This window comes from Prosopis cineraria, unplaced genomic scaffold (assembly GCF_029017545.1).
Source record: "Prosopis cineraria cultivar Desert tree isolate PC_DT_omini unplaced genomic scaffold, ASM2901754v1 PC5, whole genome shotgun sequence".
NCBI lineage: Eukaryota > Viridiplantae > Streptophyta > Magnoliopsida > Fabales > Fabaceae > Prosopis > Prosopis cineraria.
In genome coordinates, this window is record NW_026555336.1 from 31,134,577 (window position 1) to 31,155,472 (window position 20,896).

The 20,896-nt window shown below is 30.7% G+C and overlaps 1 protein-coding gene and 1 pseudogene across 1 annotated transcript; both read left to right on the forward strand.

Annotated features, from left to right (window-relative positions):
- The first annotated feature begins 78 nt into the window (after positions 1-78).
- On the forward strand, positions 79-1,718 carry LOC129312197 (allene oxide cyclase, chloroplastic-like; annotated as a pseudogene).
- An 11,832-nt stretch (positions 1,719-13,550) lies between these two features.
- Positions 13,551-15,358, forward strand: LOC129310266 (transcription factor HHO3-like). Its single transcript, XM_054952074.1, has 5 exons — positions 13,551-13,869; positions 13,970-14,205; positions 14,281-14,536; positions 14,628-14,704; positions 14,782-15,358. Exons 1-5 carry the CDS (start codon positions 13,749-13,751, stop codon positions 15,094-15,096), a joined length of 1,005 nt encoding a protein of 334 aa, XP_054808049.1. The 5' UTR covers positions 13,551-13,748; the 3' UTR covers positions 15,097-15,358.
- The last annotated feature ends 5,538 nt before the right edge of the window (positions 15,359-20,896 follow it).

Here is a 20,896-nt window from a genome sequence, read left to right on the forward strand (position 1 = left end):
AATTTTTCTAATGATTTCCCATTTATAAATATGAAATCTTGCTTTGAATCCACCATAGTTCCTCCATCATCACCATCCATGGCTTCCACTGGTTCTCTGAAATGCTCTCTTCTCTCAGAATCTCCCACCCCACTTCTTCTCTTCCTCTTCTCGTTCCAAAAACCAATTGGGTTGTAATCTATTTCAGTCTTGCCCCAACCAAAGCTTGAAATTCTCAACCAGCCATCAAGTATCTCCATCCTTGAGAAGTTCATACAACTCCAAAATCTCAGCATTTTTCTTCAACAAGCCCAAGGAGCAGCAGCAAGATTCTTCAAAGCCGAGTAAGTTCTTCTCTCTCACCCCTTTGCCTTGGCTAGGATCATCCACTACCTAGAGGATCAAATCTGCATGAAAAAAGTTTCGGAAAACATAGTGTTTGTTCCCTGAGTTATGATGAACTCATGCCAGTATCCCTATAATTTTTCGTTACGGGTAACAAAACACCATTGTCCACACAACTACTTAAATGACACGTCTCACGAAGATCTTAACCAAAAAGTTGACCATAATTATAAGAACTGATTCCTTAATGGAAAAAGAATAGGACCTTGATCCAAATTGGCTAAATTGGACCAAAAACTGTTTTTTTTTTTTTTTGAGAACTTTCTTTCTTCCTTTCTTCTTCTTGGGAGTTTTGATCAACTTATGCCAACGTTCCTATGTAGTTTTTTCATTAAGGAATTAATGCCTGAGTTGTGGTCAACTTTGATCAAAGTCCTCACAGTTCACAAAACATCACTGCCACAAATAACTATACATGGGACATGTCATCCACTCGAGGACCTAATTTAAAGTTGACCATAATTATAAGACTAATTCCTTAAGTAGAAAAAATATAGGACCTTGACCCCAATAGGCTAAAATTGGACCTAAAAACCATGTTTTTTTAAACTTACTACTGGGTAGCACAGCATTCCTGATTGAGTGATGAAGTGAATGATGAATGGTTCAGGCGGCAAGATTCAAGAACTCTCTGTGTATGAGATCAATGAACTGACAGAGCAGCCCAGCATACCTGAGGCTAAGTGGGAAGACAGAGAACTCCTTGGGAGACTTAGTGCCATTCAGCAACAAGCTCTACTCTGGAGACTTGCAGAAGAGGATAGGCATTACATCAGGTCTGTGTGTGCTCATACAACATGTTCCTGACAAGAAAGGAGACAGATATGAGGCCATTTACAGCTTCTACTTTGGGGACTATGGCCATATCTCAATTCAAGGACCTTATCTGACATACCAAGACACAGTTCTGGCTGTGACAGGAGGGTCTGGAATATTTGAAGGAGTTCAGGGACATGTGAAGCTTCACCAGATTGTGTTCCCTTTCAAGCTTTTCTACACTTTCTCTTTGAAGGGCATTTCTGACTTGCCTGATGAGCTTACTGGCAAGGCTGTGATTCCTTCCCCAACTGTTGAGCCTTCTCCATCTGCTAAGGCCACCCTGCCCCATGCTGCTATCCCTAACTTTACCACCTGATTTTATTCTAGTTGACTGGGTCAAATTCAAATATTGTCAGGTATAATTGTGGGTAGCTTTTCCAAAGAAATTTTCTTGCATTCACACGGACTTGAACTTGAGAATTTTCACTTAAGGGATCATAGATTATTGTTATTATTATTGTCTTTATTATTTCCTTTGAGCTTTGAGTCTAATGAAATGATGGTCATTCATTCTAGTATGATAATTTTTCTCCCACTTCATTTCTCGATGCAATTGAGTTTATCTCGATGCAATACGTGGAACTAGAACAGAAAAGGAGAAGCATAAAAGAATACAAACAATATAGTTAATTGTAATTCTTTGACTTATACATATAGAAAAGTTGGAATAGGAGAGAAATGAGAGTGTTGAAATGGATGTGTAGGTATATATGAAAAGATAAAATTCAAAATGAAGATATAAAAAAAAAAGTGTGACATCTATTGAGCAAAAATGATAAAAAATCATTTGCGATAATTTGAATATGTACAAAGAAGGCCATGACAAACACCGTAACGAGAAGAGTGGACAAATAATCTTGAATTATGTAAAGAGGGATAGATATAAAGATCAAAGAAAATATAAATGGAAGTGATTCAATGAGACTTCTTGATCAACAATATTTTTAAAAACTTAATTGATGGTAGAGCATGATGACATCATACATATCTTATCTAGTGAGATAATACTTGTTATTGTTATATATATATTGGTATACATGCATACATAAATACGCACACATATAAAATTAATGTAAAATTTTTAATGAATTATGCTATTCATGCCATGAATATGCGGCTTATTTCTCAAATTCTATACAACGTACCGAAGCAGTGATGAATCGCCCTGGGGGGGGGGTCTCCCTTTCATAATTTGTTATAACTTGTATATTTTTTACTTGTAGAAAGATCAAGAATTTTTATCCCCCACCCCGTTTCTTATTTTCCAATTCTTGCCTCCCAAGTAAGTAATCCTCCTGGATTGGTCCCTTACCGAAGTGATGGTGGCTTGTTATAAGAAGTCAATATTCTGTTTTGTATGCTAGAAATGGTTCATTGAATATTGTTTACAAGTTTTAATAGGAGTCCCAAAATTACATTTATGTTTTCTTAAAACTATTTAAACACTGAATGCAAAATGAATGGGGGATGTCATTTTGTGCATGTTTGGAAATCTGCTAACTTAGTCAAAACATGGCTTTGATCAAAACAACGTGGGAGTAGTTTTGTCTTGAAAGCTGCAAACCCAGGTTTTTAACAAGTTCTCAAAACACTACTTTGATCAAAGTCATGTGAGAGTAACAAGGATGGCATCTTCAAACGTGGAGGTGTGATCCCAAATGGAAATGCTAAATGGATTGCTAGTTTTCTTCTACAATGTTGGCCATTTTCCTCTTGCTATTATTAATTATATGTTTGATTTTCAGTTTATCCAAAGTTCATTTGCTAAAAATTCATTTGACAAAAGTTAGTTATTATAATAAAATTTGTGTTTGAGTATATTTTTTTAAAAGTCAATTTAGTAAATTGAAAGTTGTTTGAATTATAAACAGTAAAATGTGCTTTTGAATATATAATTAATAAAAATAATATTGATTTATGATGATTTATAATTTTTGTTATACAAATGTAATATCTTATAAATATTTAAAAATGTGATAAAAATTTTGAACAACATAAAATTTGATATGTTAAAATAATAATAAAAAAATATAAGTTTGATATGTTGAAAGAAATTATATAATAAATAATTTAACATACATTAATATTAAAAATTAACATGATTAGTTGTTTAATTTATAACATATAATTTGGTTTCGAATTGAATCACGAATTCTATTCATCTTTCTATTAGAAGTCGTACTTAAAATTTTAATAGTAAAATGAAAATAATTATACAAAAATAATCTCAAGAGTAAAAAATATAAAGAATTTTTATGTAACAAAAATATAAAGAATGATTAAAAGTAGAAGAGTCTTAAAAAATTTTGAAATAACATGATCATATTAAAAATTAAAGGGATCACATTTCAAAAGTACATTATAAAAGTTTCTCCCCATAACTTTTACCAAATCTACATTCAACAACATTCACAAAATACTTTTAAAAAGTTGATTTGAAGTAAAATATGATACCAAATGATATTTTACTTTTTAAAAGTAAGAAAGTTCTTTATAAAAGTGGAATGTAAATTACCCAAATGGAGCCTAAGATCATTGCTATAATTCAAGGTTTCAACATCTTCTTAGAGACATTATTGAGTAGGCCGAAGACTGTTTTATAATAGTGTCGTTGAATTTTATGTATAGATAAGCAAATTTTTGTGTCCAACTTCTAACCCAGAATGCTAGTTTAAAAGCAGCTTTTGTGCTTTTGATTAACTACTATATTTTTGTCACAAGGTAATAGATTATATATGAAAAGATTAGGTTTTATGACTGTAATCTGATTACTTTTGTATCCTTTCCAAGGATTAATGTACCCTATATATTTCAAAGGAGGAGGAAAAAAAGAAGAAGAACCTTGTTTTCAACATGTTTCCAATCAGATTGATTCCTTTTTTTTAAAAAAAAAATATTAAAGCATGGCTGATACTCTCATATATTATCATGGATTTTCCCCCCTTATTGCGCCTAGGCAATACTATGTGAATCCGCGCTGTTTTCTTATTGTATAATCCAATTTTTTTAAAAAACAATTGAAATAATTTAAGATTGTTGGCACGTGATAGCATATCCAACTAAGCAGCATTGGCCACCATTAGAACAACCAGTTGTTGTTGTCGCAGAATTGAAGATATTATTCTCCAGACAATTTAACCTCTGTTTTCTTTGGGTTGATTCTGAATGAGACAAAATATAGATACACACACACACAGACACATACATAAACATATTGTTTTATATTTTGTTTGATTCGTCAGGTAACTCATATAATCATCACATGGGAACAGAAAATCGGTGTGCCGAACAGGGGATAATTTATAGCAATGACTTAGGGGATTGAAATGACCTTTATGATTGTGCATAAATAAAATTAATTTATTAATTTATTAAAGGATTAAATGATAATTTTAATCCTAAATTCATTTTTAATATATTTTAGATCTTAAATAATTACATTTATAGCAATTTCAACCCCAATGTTAATTTGGAGAAACGTTCATTGTCATAGTAAAGGGGAGAGAGAGTGTGTTTTGACTTGGTATTGCCGTGGTGGCATGCCTGCCATGCAGGTTAATACTGACAGCTCACACCCTTCATCCACGTCTTGAGGGAGAGCTTGGAAGCTACCGGTCTCACACAATCATCCCTGTATTGGCTCCACATACATGGATGACCTATCGAAGTTGGGCGATCAAGTTCTAATTCTAATCTTGGCTTCAACTGTCATCAATCCTACAGTGGGAGCTTCAGAAGTTGAATGAAATTTATAAGATAAAGAATTCTCTCACTCAATAAATTAGTTTTTTTTAAGATAGATTTTATCTTTAAATTTGTGATCATTACATTGATATTTTTATTGAAAGCTGGTGCCATAAAAAATACTACTTATAGAAGGTCATGACAAATAGAAAGTCGAGTGAAGTGTTATAAAGTGATGTTATTAAAGATAATTGACTTTTAACGAGATGACATTATCATAAGTTTTACATCAAAAAAGTCTCACAAGTTGAGTAAAATTTTAAAAGATAAGGAGCTCTTCTATTTAACAGGCTAACTAGCCTTTTAATGGCTCGTCTTTTTAAACCAACATTCATTACATGGACCACTTAACTGCATTTCAGATTAACCTGATCCAAGCACAAATCCAGCTCCAAAACCAACAAAACCTTTACAGGCAAAGAACCCCCAGATCCCTCGCTCTTTATCATCATCCTGCAATTTCTGAGAATCTAGAAACAGAGTACTAAGGTTGAAAAGAATGTTAAACTCAAGCTTGAGCATTTTAAACCCGGAATGTGTTGTCATTTTTGCTCAAATTCTGTTTTTTTTTTAAATAAATTAAAAAAAACTTGGGAATTGTGGAATGGGACCGGGGAAGCTAGAGGACGGGAGAGACTCAGCAGTGAAGAAGCCATCGGTGAGATCAAACTAAGCAAAAGATCCCGTTCGCAGAGTAATTTCACACTTCAGGTGCTTCAGAAATCTCGCTACAAATAGTGCCAATGAAGAATGAAAAGTGGGTTCACAACAGAATCACTCAACGCTATGCTCAAACACCTGATTATCGGAGCAAATAGTACCACCTTTTGGGATCGCACCGGTGAGTGAGTGAGAGAGAGAGAGAGAGAGAGAGAGAGAGAGAGAGAGATGAGGGAGGAAACATGCCACCCAGGAATGCAAAGAGCCAAACACGCGTAGGGATAAAAAAAAAAAAATTCATGCCACTTGTCTGGGCTCTAACATTAGAAAAAACGACGTTTAAATCAATGGTGGTTGGTAGGAGTTAAATTGCTCAAATTTAAATATTTAAAGTTTAAATTGCTCCTAAATTAGTAAATTTAAAATTTAAATTATTATTTAATTTTTTATTAAATATACTTAGAAATCTGTTTATCATAATAAGTGGTTGACTAAGGACTTGGGTAGTGGGAGTAGAATTTTTTGATGAGACATAAATGATATAATTTCCACTAATAGAAAATCTTAATTTTCCCCACATATTTTATTTTCTACTTGTGCACAAATTGAAATTTAAACTTCAGCCCAACCACTCGTTTTAATAATAATGAAATATCTATTGTGTATACCAACTTGATTTGTTAAAAAAATTTAAACACCAAATTGAATATATAAAGATAAAAAAATATTTAAAATTATATAAATGATTTTAGTAAAAATCTTGAAAAATTTAAAAAAGATAAAACTACTAAAAATATAAGAATTAAACATTTTGAAACAAAAGTTTCAATAAAAAAAAATCAATCACAATACTTAAATTATTCTAAAATTTCCATCCTCTTTTACTACCTTTTGTTCCAAATTTTAATGATCCCATCACCATATTCACTCTTTGCAAAAATCTACCTACTTTGTACCAAATTATACTTCAACTATACTTCATTTTTTTTTCCTCTAACGAAATTTAAACCACAACCCCTCACTTAGACATAGGTGATTGTCATCTCTCTTTCTTCTTCTTCCCCTGTTCCTCTTTTATTTGGTGCATTCAAAACTAACATATCAATGGAGGTAGATTAAAATTAAATCTATATTTACACAAAGTATCTCAAAATTTAAGAGGGCAATTGCCCACCGTCAAATGTAAGTTGTGGCTAATATAGGACTTTAAGCTAGTGAGGGTATAAATTATATTGAATGCAAGAATAATAAAAAATAATTTAATATATGTAAAATAATTTTTTTGTAAATAATATTAGATATAGAAAATTAAAATGATATTTTTATAAGAATAATATAAATTTAAATATAATGGATTCAAATTTAAAATTCATTGGACTTAAATGAAATATAAAAGACTCATTTTTTAAATTTAAATATATTTTAATTTAGATCTAGTGGGTTCAAATCTATTGGGGTAATGGGGGCAATTTTTTTTTTTTTTAAATTCACCTTCTCCTTGCAACTTTCCCCAAGTTGACCACCTGCGTCCACCACTAAATGCAAGGAGGTTTGCCATTGATGATCGTGACATTCAACAGATTGAAACCTATAAACTAAGTTAAGAATTAGTTTATAAAGTAAGAAAAGGAAGGTGCATGGCTTCTGACGAAGTCTTCAATTTAAATTCATGTGAATATAAAAAATATTTTAAAGGAATTATCTTTAATTAGAGTTGGAATTTGACTCTATAATACTGAATCTCATATAGTGTATAAAAAATAATATGAAAAGAAAAAATTACACCTAGAAATTAAAGAAGTAATAAATTCATTTTGGTTCTGTCCTTTTAATCTATATCTAGCCTTCTTGAGCTAGAAAAGATTTTTTTCCCATTATATCAATGCAAAATTACAATTCTTTTTTCCCTTAAATTCACCAACAACTTAAATAAAAATTTCCCTTATGTTAATTGTAATATCATATAAAAAATTATAAATTAATAATTCTATTAGTTTCATAATTGTTTAATATATAAAAAGTTTAGAGGAGGTGAGTCTCAGACACTCATCGGAACCAATGAATATTTCCAAATGCAAAAAGTACTTATAAATTATTGATCAACAAAATTTTTATATTGGTAATGAGGTTTGAAGTTTTAACCCACGACCTATATCTTTTTCAATTGAATCAATATTTGTTGATAATTTTATTGGTTTCATAATTAATATTCCCACTGATTTCATTTGTAAGGCACATTTTAAAGAGTTTATTTGATCCCATTTATAAGTTACAATGTAACTACTTAAGTAATATTTGAAATATATGTTCAAAATTATCCTTTATGAGAGAGAAAAATTAATATAATATTATTTTTAAATTTTTTATATAGTGATATATTTAAAATTTTACACACTTTTATTTTTTTTATATTGATATTAATAAAGTTGATAACAGTGATTTACAAAGAGGATTGGATGAGTATACTTTACTTTTGACAATGGACGTATTTCGGGCCACATTTACTCCTTTCCATTTTGTTTGGGTCATGATTATTTTGGGCCAGGTGTTCAGGATTCATTGCACTTGGCATGTCGGCTATACGCAGACTTGTATATGGGCTCCAGTTAACTGGCTCATGGGCTTAGGGTCTGAGACAGCCCAAACTAACTGTCAATGAAATGTGGGCCGGCTGGTTTTGGTCTTTCTGTCAGCCGTTATGTTGGCGTTGTGTTTCTATGTTTTGGCCCAGTGCTTATTGATTATTTTCCTTTGGTGGGTTGGGAAAAGGGTTGACAAATGTATAAAAAAGGGGTTAACGAAGACTTCCTCAATAAAACTCCATTAGGCAAATCTGAACAAAAGGCCTTTATTTTGTGTTTTTGACTTTTATTTATTATACTTTTTCAAGAAAAAATTATATTGTGATTTAAGAGTAGTTTCTCTTTTCAATGAATGTGATCGATCAGATGTTAAGCATTAGAGCTAGAGATACAAATATGAGACATCTAACTATAAACAACATTTGGCCAAAAAAAAAAAACATAAACAACATTACAACACATAACAGTGTTGCTGCTTATTGGGTGGAAGATGTTGCTCTTCCAAGCAACATTGTATCCTTGGATGATGTATATCAGTGTTGCTCTCTTTTTAGTTCTTACAGAGGTATCAATGTCCTTAGTGACACATACTCTTACTACTCAAGATTGTAGGTGACTGCAGAGAATCTTTATGAAATGAGCTCATTCTAGTTTTATTGGCAACTCCTCATGATATTGTTGGTCAAATTTTGATATTTGTTTATGGCCTAATGTTTGTCGTTTTTGATTTGTCAGTTGTATTTCTTTTATGGGAACTTTAGATATCTCAGGCTTTTTTTTTGCATATTAATCATTTTATCTTAATATATTTTGATTGATATTAAAAAAAAAAAACTGAGCCATGCAGGTCTCAATTTAAAAGGATTTTTAGCATTATTTTTTCTTTATTAATATCATTCAAAACAATAGTTAAGAAATATCAAACTATATTACTGCACACAATCATGGACTATTGATCGGTGATTGAAAGTAGTTCTACATTATCATGAAATAAATAAATAAATAATAATTCGTGTGAATTCATGAATTAAATAGAATATGAGTAATAATTGTTTATAAAAAAGAACACGAAAATAATTTATTACATTGATTATGGCTTATAAAAACTATTAAATATTTTGAAGGTAAAAAATACTATTAAATAATACTTTGTCCATTCCTTAATATAAATCGTAATTTTATTTTTTTAAAAATTTCTACATATAAGTCATAATACATATTTTTAGGTGTAGTCAATGCATGTTTTCAAAACAAAAAAAAAATCTTTATAAACAATTTTAATTTCTTAGTTCTTTTTTTCTTCGATAACAGGGGACACACCCAAACTACGCTTGGTGTAGGTTATTACAATTAGCTAAAAGAAAAGGTCCAATGACATGAGGTGGAGAAGTAAATCTAACAAAACTAGGCTAGTGCATCTAGGTGAGTTTAGCAAGTTGATCCACTACTGCATTGCCCTCTCAATTAATATGTCTTATAGAAATCTCCCAATCTCTTTACCAAGTCTAATGAATTTCTCAATAAGTGTAGAATGTTGATGCAGAGGATTACAAGATTCTTGAATTAGATGAATAGCTTCAATAGAATCACTCTTGGCGATAACTTTCCGATATCCTAAATCCCAAGTTTCCTTCAACCAGAGGAGGATGGCCCACAATTCAGTTTCAAGGGCGTCTTTTCTTAGAACTCCCCCACAGCCACCCATCAAGAGAGATGATGAGCAGGCTCCATCGACATTAACCAAAACCCAATCGATGGGGGGGATACCAAGTTTCATGTCTCGATTCCAAAATATCACCTGCAGCATTCACTTGAGCTATCCTACCTCTTTGTTGCATCATAGTTGTGGTAATAGAAGTCATCCAAGCATGCATACTGTCATTGCTCCTATTCACCTGTTCAAAAGGTCAAACGTTACGACGCTGCCATATTTGCCAATAACTCAGAAGGAAAATATTCTCCTAGTCAGGTGTCATCTTTCATCTAGCAACCTGAAGGTTCCAACAAACATACTCTTTCCATGATGCCATGAAGAAAGCTCCTTGATAGATAGGGGAGACAATTCTGCACTTGTATTGGAATGTTTAAGGACAATCTTGCATAACATGTAGTGTGCTTTTCGTAAAGTTAAGGCACCAAGGGCACCTATCATCATTAGTCATCTTCCTACATCTTCTCACGTCGTTCGTTAGAAGTCTGTTGTAGAGAAGAAGCCATATGAAGGATTTACATCTCTGGGGTATATTCATCTTCCAAATAAGAGCCCACTTTCTATCACCTCCTTCCTGTTCTTTATAAAGATGAGAATAAGCAGATTTAGTTGAGAAATTGCCATGTTTTTCTTATTTCCATTTGACCCATTGACCATTATTAACAATTTTAGTCCCATCCTGAACCTTATTTCATGTAGCTTTGATTCTAGACTAGGTGTTAAGGCTTGATCTTGACTTCTTGATTTTGGGGAGAATGTCATTTCCATACTTGTATTTTCCCCATACAACTCTAACCCATAGGTCATCTTTTTGAGTCATTAGTTTCCAACTAAGCTTCATGAAGAGTGCCTAGTTCTGAACCTTAGCATGCTTAATGCCTAAACCTTCCTGTTTCTTACTCATCCTAATAGTATTCTAAGATACAAGATGCGTTTTTTCCTTCTCCTCAGTGGAACGCCAAAAAAAGCTTCGATTGGCCCTATCAAGAGCTTCGTATGTTTGAGCTGGTAGTAAAGCAGTTTGCATAGTATACCTCGGGATGATAGTACTAATAACAAAGACTAGCGATGTTTGGCCAGCAAGAGAGAGAGGGATGTTACTTTCAAGAGAATAATCTAGATTTAAATTTATCCATAATGTCAGTAAACATGTTTTTATCGACAGGCTTTGAGTGTAATTGCACTCCTAGGCATTGACCTAAGTTTGTAGTTCTAGAATAACCTAAAGCTGAACTCAACTCCTCCTGACAAACATTATGAACATTTTTGAAGAAAAATTTTCTAGTTTTGGTGGTAATGACTTTCATTGCTGAGCTATTACAAAAAGTCATCAAGCAATCTTTGATAACTGTCACCTGTTCAAGTGAAGCTTTAGCAAAAAGCATAATGTCATTAGCAAAAAAATAAATGAGAAATTGGTAGTCAGGTTTCCCGTAGGTGAATGGGTCTCTATTCATCATCCTTTATTTTCTGTTGAAGATGTGCAAGCCTTTCAATGCATATGACAAACAAATATGGACATATAAGATCTCCTTGGTGAACTCCTCTAGCAGGCTTAAAGGATTCAAACTTGTCACCATTTCAAAGAAACTGTATAAAAATAGAAGTCACACAGTGGTATATAATGTCAATCACATAGAAGGTAATCGAAAGTAGACAATCAACAAAAAAATTCTAGTTTAGACGATCATAAGCCTTCTTACAATTTATTTTTATCACCATAAATCCTTTCTTCTCCTACATATTTCTCATAGAATGGATAACTTCTTGGGTGACAATAATTTCTTAGTTCTTACCCCACCATTAGCATTTAAAAATGTAATTTTCCCATGACATTTAATTGAGGGTAAGAATGAAAAGATGAAAACTATTTTCTTATAGATTACATAGATTTTATTATTTTTAAAATTCGTGTGTATGTTAAAATTGGGACTTATATTAACCAACGGAGGTAGTAATACTTTTTTCTTGTGTGGTGTTAGCGTGCACATTAAATTCAGGAAAAAAATGTATACATTAAACGTGGTTTATGATCAAATAATTGAAAAAAAAGGTTAATTTACTTTTTTACCCTTGAACTATTCTCATAGGAGTACCCAATATTTTAAACTATTTGTCATAACAATTTTGCTCTTGAAATAATCAAAATGTAGCATAGTTGTTCTGGCACTAAATAGCTCAATATTAATCTTTGAAAATACTAACTGAGATTTAAGTGGCAAAAAATGCCACCTATCATGCCAAGTGAATATAAGTTAAGGTACATTTTTATCTTCAAATTATTCTTCAAAAAGCACTCAATATCTTAAACCATTGATATCATCACAATTTTATCCATAGATGAATTAAAACATAGCAAAATATACTTTAACTTGGATTTACTTGATATGACAAGTGACAATGTTGGTCAAATTTAAGTTTTAGTCAATACTTTTAATGATCAATGTTTAGATATTTAACATCAAGAGTAAATATGTTACATTTTAATTACTTTAGAGATGAAATTACAATAACAAATAGTTTGAAACATTAGATATTTCTCAAAGAATGGTTTAAAAGTATGATGAGCACTGTGTGCTTATCAGCCTAAAGTTGATATGGGTCCTTTAATTTATTTCAAAATTATCTATGCTATTCATTTTAAATTAATTTTAGATATTTGTACTATTGTATTTATTAAAATAAAAATTATAAAACATTTAATATTAAATCTAGGCTGTCTTAGGTGCTCATCAAGGAATGAGCACAGAGCACCGGATTACTCATTGCCCTTAATGAGATCTAGACTATTTTGACTTAAAGCTTTTTATTTTTATTTTTATTTTTATTAAATTTAAATTAAAATTCTTTTAATAAATCTATTCATAGTTGGCTTGACTTTTTTTAATATAATTTTTTTAAAATTTTACAAATTGACTATAGATATATTTTGGCTGATCTAATTTAATATTATTTTTTTATAATTTTATAAATTCAATATCTAGATGTGCTTTGAACAATATATATTTAATAAATTTTTATTTTAATAAATAGAATATTAAAATATCTAAAAAAATAATTTAAAATGAACAGAAAATATCATTTTAAAATAAATTGAAAGGCCGAAATTAGCCTTTGAGCTGATAAGCATGCAGTGCTCATCTGAATGTGACAGCTAAAAATGAACTTTAATCCAAACATAAATTTTATGCACAAAAGATGAGAAGCAATTGCCACTCACTTTCTCCCCAGTTGTATCCACCTGAAAATCCCCCCTCTTTTGGCGAATTGGTTCCAGTGCCAATCTTGAACCGTGGAGATTTAATATAACTTTACTTTTATATTTTTAATCAATTATTATCTGAATATAAAATTTAAAATATAGATAATATTGTAATTATCACCCTACCAACAAATAACATTTTACAAAAAAAAAAGAATTGAATTAAAAATGATAAATTTTGGCCATTAAAAATGACCCAAATTTCGTTATAGTTGCTCAAACTCAACATTCCATTTGTACGCGACGCCACGGCCCCGCATGTTATGCTTGCCATCCGAGTCCGACCCCCCCCCCCCCTCTCTCTCTCTTTCACTGTCTGTCTGATAACTCTTTATTAATTTAATATATTTTTAATCTCTGTGGATGACATCTCTAAATTAAATTCCAAAGTTTATTCCTAGTTTTGATTTTGATTCTCCTTTGAGATAGCCCCCCTCACCTCCTTGTTTTTGCCTGGGTCGGATCCCTCTATGCCTGGATGCCCCCTCCTTTCCCTCTCTCTATTTGTGTGTGTGTGTGTGTATTCCTTCTCTCTCTCTCATCCACATCCTCCACTCCTTCTTCTTCTTCACTTCTACTCTGAAAAATGCAGTCCCACTTCATGATGGGGTCCTCCGACGATTATGTTCAAGCATTAGAATCTGAACGTCTTAAAATCCTTGTCTTCTCCAAAGAGCTTCCTCTCTCCTTGGACCTCGTTACCCGAGGTATCCTCCTATGATTCTTCCTTTTCTCTGTGATTTCATTGCTTTCCTCAAATGCCTTTCTGGGTCTCTTTACTTTGTGTGTGTATGTGCGTGTTTTTAGCCATTGAAGCGTTGAGGTCGAAGCATAATTTGAAGGGCCAATCGGAGTGTTCGGGACAGACATCATCGGAAGGGCCTGTTCTGGAGGAGTTCATACCCATCAAGAGAAGGGAAGACGATGAAGATGAGCAACACTCTCATCATCATCATCCCGCGATTAACAACTCCGATGAGACGAAATTGGATTGGCTTAGATCCGTACAACTCTGGAATATTCCTCAATCCCCAGTTCAAGAGGTATATCAATCATCTCCCGCCTGAATCTTCCCGCATACTGTTTTTATAATCAAATTAAGTTAACCCAAATCTCAGAATGCTCCGAGGAAAACGTCGGTGTTGGAAGCAAACAGCAACGGAGGTGCTTTCCAGCCATTTCACAGAGAAGCGAGTGTTCCAAAGGCTAATTCATTAACAGGCAAAGCATCCTCTCCTCCTCCTCCTCCGCAGCCTCCAGTCGCCGGGAGCAACAAGAAAGAAGGACAGAGTCGAAGGAAGCAACGACGATGCTGGTCTCAGGAGATGCATAAGTGCTTCGTGGACGCACTTCAACAACTCGGTGGAGCAGATTGTGAGTCTCTCTTAGTCTTAGCTCTCCAAAAGTTTGCATCTGAATTCCTGATTAACTAACTCGTGAATATGATCATATTTTGTTTTTGCAGTTGCAACGCCGAAGCAGATTAGGGGACTCATGAAGGTCGATGGCCTCACAAACGACGAAGTGAAGAGTCATTTACAGGTAGAAGAATAAGTAAGAGAAATAATTTTTGCGTCGATTCAAATCTAAAAGCCTGACACTTCTGGGTTGATGGACAGAAATATCGATTGCATACGAGGAGACCAAGTCACTTGATACAGAACAACAATGGCGACTCTCAAACGGCTCAATTTGTGTTGGTGAGGAGCATCATAGTTCAACCGCCGGAACATGAGCCGCCATTTGTGATTTATGCGCCGGTGGAGTCACAAGCACCGGCGGCGGTTCCGGTGAATGTTCAGAGGCCAGTAATGGGTTGTGAACGTTCAAATTCAGAAGAAAGAAGGAATCACAGCGAAGTCGCGGATCATCCAAATTCACCAGATTCATCTTCGTCGACTTTTCATACAACCACAGATTCGCCTCGCTGTTGAATTTGAGGATGCCATTCCAAAAAAAAAAAAAAAAAGAAGAATAAAAAAAGGAACAAATAGTTTTGTAACTAAATTGTAGTACAAAGTGTGGTCTGTCATATATATTCTCATCTGAAATTTTCCTTTTTCTTCTTATTCCTTGTGGGTCGGGGTCAAAGTTATTATAGAGATACAAAATTCACAATTGTAGCTTCGTAGGACAGCATGAGATGAATTTTTCCCCTTGTAGGAAAGTTATTTTAAACAACACTTATTCTTGTAGTTGATTAGTGTATTTAGATTTTATGTTTAGACTTTTTTAAACTATTATTCTACTAGGATTACAATATATGACATCTCCTATAAGCCCGGCTCTAAAATATATATGTCATTAGACAGTTTTTACGATTATTTTTTTTTACTATACACTTATTTTATTTATTATTCTTTTAAAAATGATACATTGAAATTTTAATTATAATTTTTATTAAGGAACTTATATAAGATATTTAATTATATAACATATTTAATGATGGTAGAATTGGATAGATGTAAATTTTTTCAAGAGACTAAGGTTTCGCCTTAATTTTTTCTGAAAATTATAAAATAATTATTAATATCCTATATTTTGTTCTAGATCATATAGTAATTAGGAAATATAATTTTTTAAAAAAGTAGTAGTTGTTATTTTAGTAAAAAATAATAAATTTGAGAACCTCGAAAATTACTTGTATTATGGAAAAAAATGTAACTTTAAAAAAATAAGAAGAAGAAAGAAACTAAAAGTTTCTACTAGGCAATTCAAGAAAATGGATCATCTCAAATAAATGAAGATTTGTTGGATGACATAGAATTTGAGATATTTGACTAGGCTGAAAAAGCATTGAACGTTATACTAATACAATACTCCTCCAATCTCATTTATAAGTTACATTTTAAAATATTTATTTAATCTCATTTATAAGTTATGGTGTGATTTTTTAGATAATATTTGAAATATATTTTTGAAATTACCTTTCATGAAAGAGAAAAAATAACATGATATCACTTTTTGATAATGACATATTTAAAATTTTATACACTTTTATTCTTTATAATTTTTTTACATTGATATTGATGAGGTTAATAAAAATAATTTATAAAGAAGATTGAATACCTTTCATTAAAGAGAAAAAGTAACATGATATTACTTTTTGATAATGACATATTTAAAATTTTATACACTTTTATTCTTTATAGTTTTTTTACATTGATATTGATGAGATTAATAAAATAATTTGTAAAGAAGATTGAATACCTTTCATGAAAGAGAAAAAATAACATGATATCACTTTTTGATAATGACATATTTAAAATTTTACATACTTTTATTCTTTACAGTTTTACTGAGTACTCATTACTCTTCATAAACTTCACCACCATCCTTTCAAAAATAAAAAGGTGAACATGAAAGATATTATCCTCGAACATAGCATGACACTCAAATGTCGACATTCCCAGTCCCTCCTGTATGTTGATTAAGTTAAGCAACTTCTGAAAATATTATAACTGTGTTTTTGGGGTACACTTACGAGGGATCTAGTACTATATATCTATATTAAGTTTGAATATGGTTAAGCCAGATAAAAATTAGGAGTCTATTTAAAATTATTTTTATTTTATTATTTTAAAAACCGGCGTTTTGTAAAATATATTTTGAAAAAAATAATAAAAATAAGTGTTTTCTCATTCTTTCTTATTCTCTAGAACAATAATTTTAAAACACCTAAAAGATATTTTCATTTTTTTTCTTTAAAATAATATTTTACTTTTTTTGTTTTTCAAAACACTTTTTAAAAATATGTTACTAAACATATTTTTTTTTTGGTTCTAAAAAACATCAAACTATTCATAGAACAGGTTGCCTAACAGACTCTAGATCTTTGAATATAAATTTTTTAACTATAAGATTTAAGATCTTACTTAAAACAACAACAACACACAACAATTCCATTTAAATCCAACCATCATAACAACTAAAATGTTGTACTCCTTCACCAACGAGTTGAATTTAGCAGAACAGGCTAACTTCTCACAATGTGACAAACTTATATTTAAAGTTTTATTAAAAGATGTGTTCATATTTAATACTCAATAATATTTCAAACAAAATAGCCTTTAATATAAATATATACGTGTACAATAAAAAAATTCTACTCACTTCGTTTTCCAAATACAAGGCTAGTTGAATGATTTGCTTTGTTCTTAATTAACTATAAGACCTCCATCTATTTTGTCTTTCAAATTTATAAATTTTCTCCAAAACTATCCCTATAATTAATTGTACATATTAAAGTATAGAAAAGATTTCCATCAGTTTTATAGTTTTAGAAAAACCAACACACCTTTTTTTCTTTACAAATAAATTTAATTAATTTTTGTAAATTAGCTATTCAGCTCCTATATTTAAGACCGGAAGGAATATTTTAATCACACAGATTCTAGAAGGTGAACCGTGTAGTAATTAGTTTATTTTGTTGTGATTGGGTCAACATACATGGTTGAAGTGTGGTGAAAAATGCGATGGGCACAGATTGGGGATAAAGTCAAAATGAGAAAAGACACCACCCCCCCCCCCAAAAAAAAAAAATTAAGGAGCCGCGACAAGAGGTTTTATAGTGAGATGGTGATTTATCACTTTCTAAGAATGTCCTCTAATTCCATTCCTAAGAATATCCGCTCGAATATGCACTCTCATGAATTAAGTTCTTTGGCTGCTTCCCCCACAATTATTTGATAAATTTACATATACATATATGTTCTAAATTAATTTTAGCCTTTATTCTTCAGTTTAGCTTTGTCATAAAATGTTAGAATGTTGATCAATTCATTCTTGAGTAAATATTAATTTATGGTATATATTAATTACCTTTTCAAGTAAACTCAAGAGCTGGATATTTATTAATTTTTTAGGGATAAAACTATAAATAAACTCAACATGTAAGATAGAAATTAAGATATCACTTTAATCCCATTAATTTTTTAGAATGGTAAATATTCTAATGTTAAAAAATAATAATTAAAATAATTATTTTAACATTTTTTGTTATTAATTATAATTTAAAATTTATTAATTTATTATTCCTATGTTAAAAACATTACAGTCATTAATTTTTAAATAAATATAGATTCATGGTAATTTTTTTTATTTTAATGGCATGCTGATTATTTCTTCATTTCACTTTATTTAATTTCCTTTCCGTAATTTATTTTCTGAATGAAACAGGTCAGGCATTTATAAAGGGTCACAGGAATAGATGTAATATAATTTGCAACCGAATACAAATAATAAAAGAGAAGAATCTTGATGGAATCTTCTCTATAATTGGAGAAGACGTCTTCCAATCAATATCACTATTGTATGGTCATGGAGCCTCATAGCATTTCATCCACATCACCAAAGATAATCCAGTATAATACAGAAAGCCTCTAGGCTTAATTAATGTTTAAAATTTAAACACAGCTTTGGGACTGGTAAAAAAAAAAAACGAGCTTTGAGCCAAAAAATAAAAATTTAGGCATGGTTTATAGTTAATATAATACAATATGGAGTATAACTCATGAACACTTGTTTCTTAAGAAATATTATGTTTATTATATTTATCTTAATGTACTTACTTTAAATGATTAATTGCACTAAATAAATCATAAAAAATTATAAGATGCTTGAATTTCTTCAAAGTTTAAGTGGTTCATAGTTGAGTAGCTTTTTTAAATTTTTACATGTGTTTTATTTAATAAAATAAAATGAAAGAATTGACTGCATTTTATTAAAAAGTCAAACTTTTCATAAAATTAAGATCATAGACATATTATTTTTTTATATTATGTAATCTTTTGGAAAAAAATTAAGTTATATGTAATCTTTATTTGAAAAATAAATATTTATTTAAAAATTGATGACTAAAATATAAAAGAAGATTGGCCCAATGGCCATGAAAAATAGAATTTTTAAAAATTATGGATGAGGTTTTTAAATATTTTGAAATATGATCCATTCATAAAATTAGTTAGAGGTGATTTTTTTATTTTTATTTAGAGAACAAATATACAAAACCATGCAACAATAACTTCCACATGACTTAGCTAGGATTATATCTCATGTAACTGAATAATTTTAATGTTAAACTAAATTCTTTGACCTTCAGTTAATTGGATCAATTCCTTGCACATATGACCATCTTATTTCTCCTCCTTTCACAATCATTCCCTTCCTTTCTTGCCCTATAAGGATCATTGTTAAATAATTTTCAATAGCATTATCCATTACTTGCAGGATTGATCATCAAAGTCCCCTTTCACAATCATTCCTTTCCTTTTTTGCCTTATGAGGATCACTGTCAAATATTTCTCAATAGCGTTATCCATTACTTACAAGACTAATCATCAGAGTCTAGTTTTTGAAAGTTGAATAGTAGGCCAGGATCTATTATTTGCCGTTCACCATCTTCATATTTCTTGGTAATATATTCACTGAATAGTTGTTCATTTGTTCATAATCTATGATTTTTTTGTCATTAATTATGAAACTTTGTTTGAATTATTACTAAAAAAAATAGGTTATTCTCTCATTGTTTATGACTTTTTATTTTATTAGTTTAAGTATTTGATTCTCCATGATGAGCTATATAAGAGTTTAAAATTTTTTTGTAGATTATGTTTGATTCATTTTGGGCAAATAATTATGTGTTTCGTATTACTAATATATGATGCTACATCATTGATATACAGATGTACATGAATGATAAACAAATTTATGTCTAATTTTTTGGTTATGTTGATATGCAATAGTATATCAATGATATACAAGTGATATTGTATGTCACTGATATATAAGTCATATTAGTAAAAACTTACTAACACCATTTTATCTTGTAGATACGAGGATACACTTAATCTTGTCATTTGTTATGATAAAAAATGAAATTTAAACAACCATTATGTCAATAGTTCATACTTTAAAGTGTTTATGGAAGATTTTTCCTTCACACATTCGCTAATGATAAAGCTTGTTGCTTGCTGACATGTATTGCATTATTTGCATACATTTTAGAATGATATTATTGCATTCTTAGAATCTTAATTCTTGTATACTTAGGCATTTTTAGGCCTTTGGAATCAATTAGGGTTCACTCTTAATCTAAGGTTATTTTAGTCATTTTGATAATTTTTGGGCATTTTTTTGAACATTAGTTTAATTTGTAACTTTTATCTTCTTAAGATCAATAGAATAAGTTTAAGATTCAAATTTATTTTAGGTTATAAAGAGACATCAAAAGATATAAGCCATAGGACATAGTAAAACAAATATATTAATACTAGGTTATGATGTTTTATAATCTAGGAGTTTGAAAATGATATTATATCTTGCAATTGGCTTTGAGTTTTGATTTGAAATTTTTCATACACGCTTTGATCACTCTTGTAGTATAATTACAGGTGCAAACGAGGATTTGAATGAAGATTAAATGGCCAAGAAATTAGATTATAAGACAAACTATAAAGCAAGAAGACCTTACAATGACACATGTGCAAGAGTTGATTTAAAGAGCTTCTAATGACTCTAAGCATTGAGGATTTTGACCAAGAAGCCTTAATCACCCTTTGATCATGTTTTTAGAAGTGTTAGTGAACTTTGATTAAGTGTGGAAGCCTCCAAGAAGAGCTATAAATGCACTCAAATTAATTTAACTTGATTAGTGGTCACATGTATTATTTAACTCCTTAACCAAGTTGGTTAACTATTTTCAAATTCATCCTTGGTTTTGATCATCTAAAAACT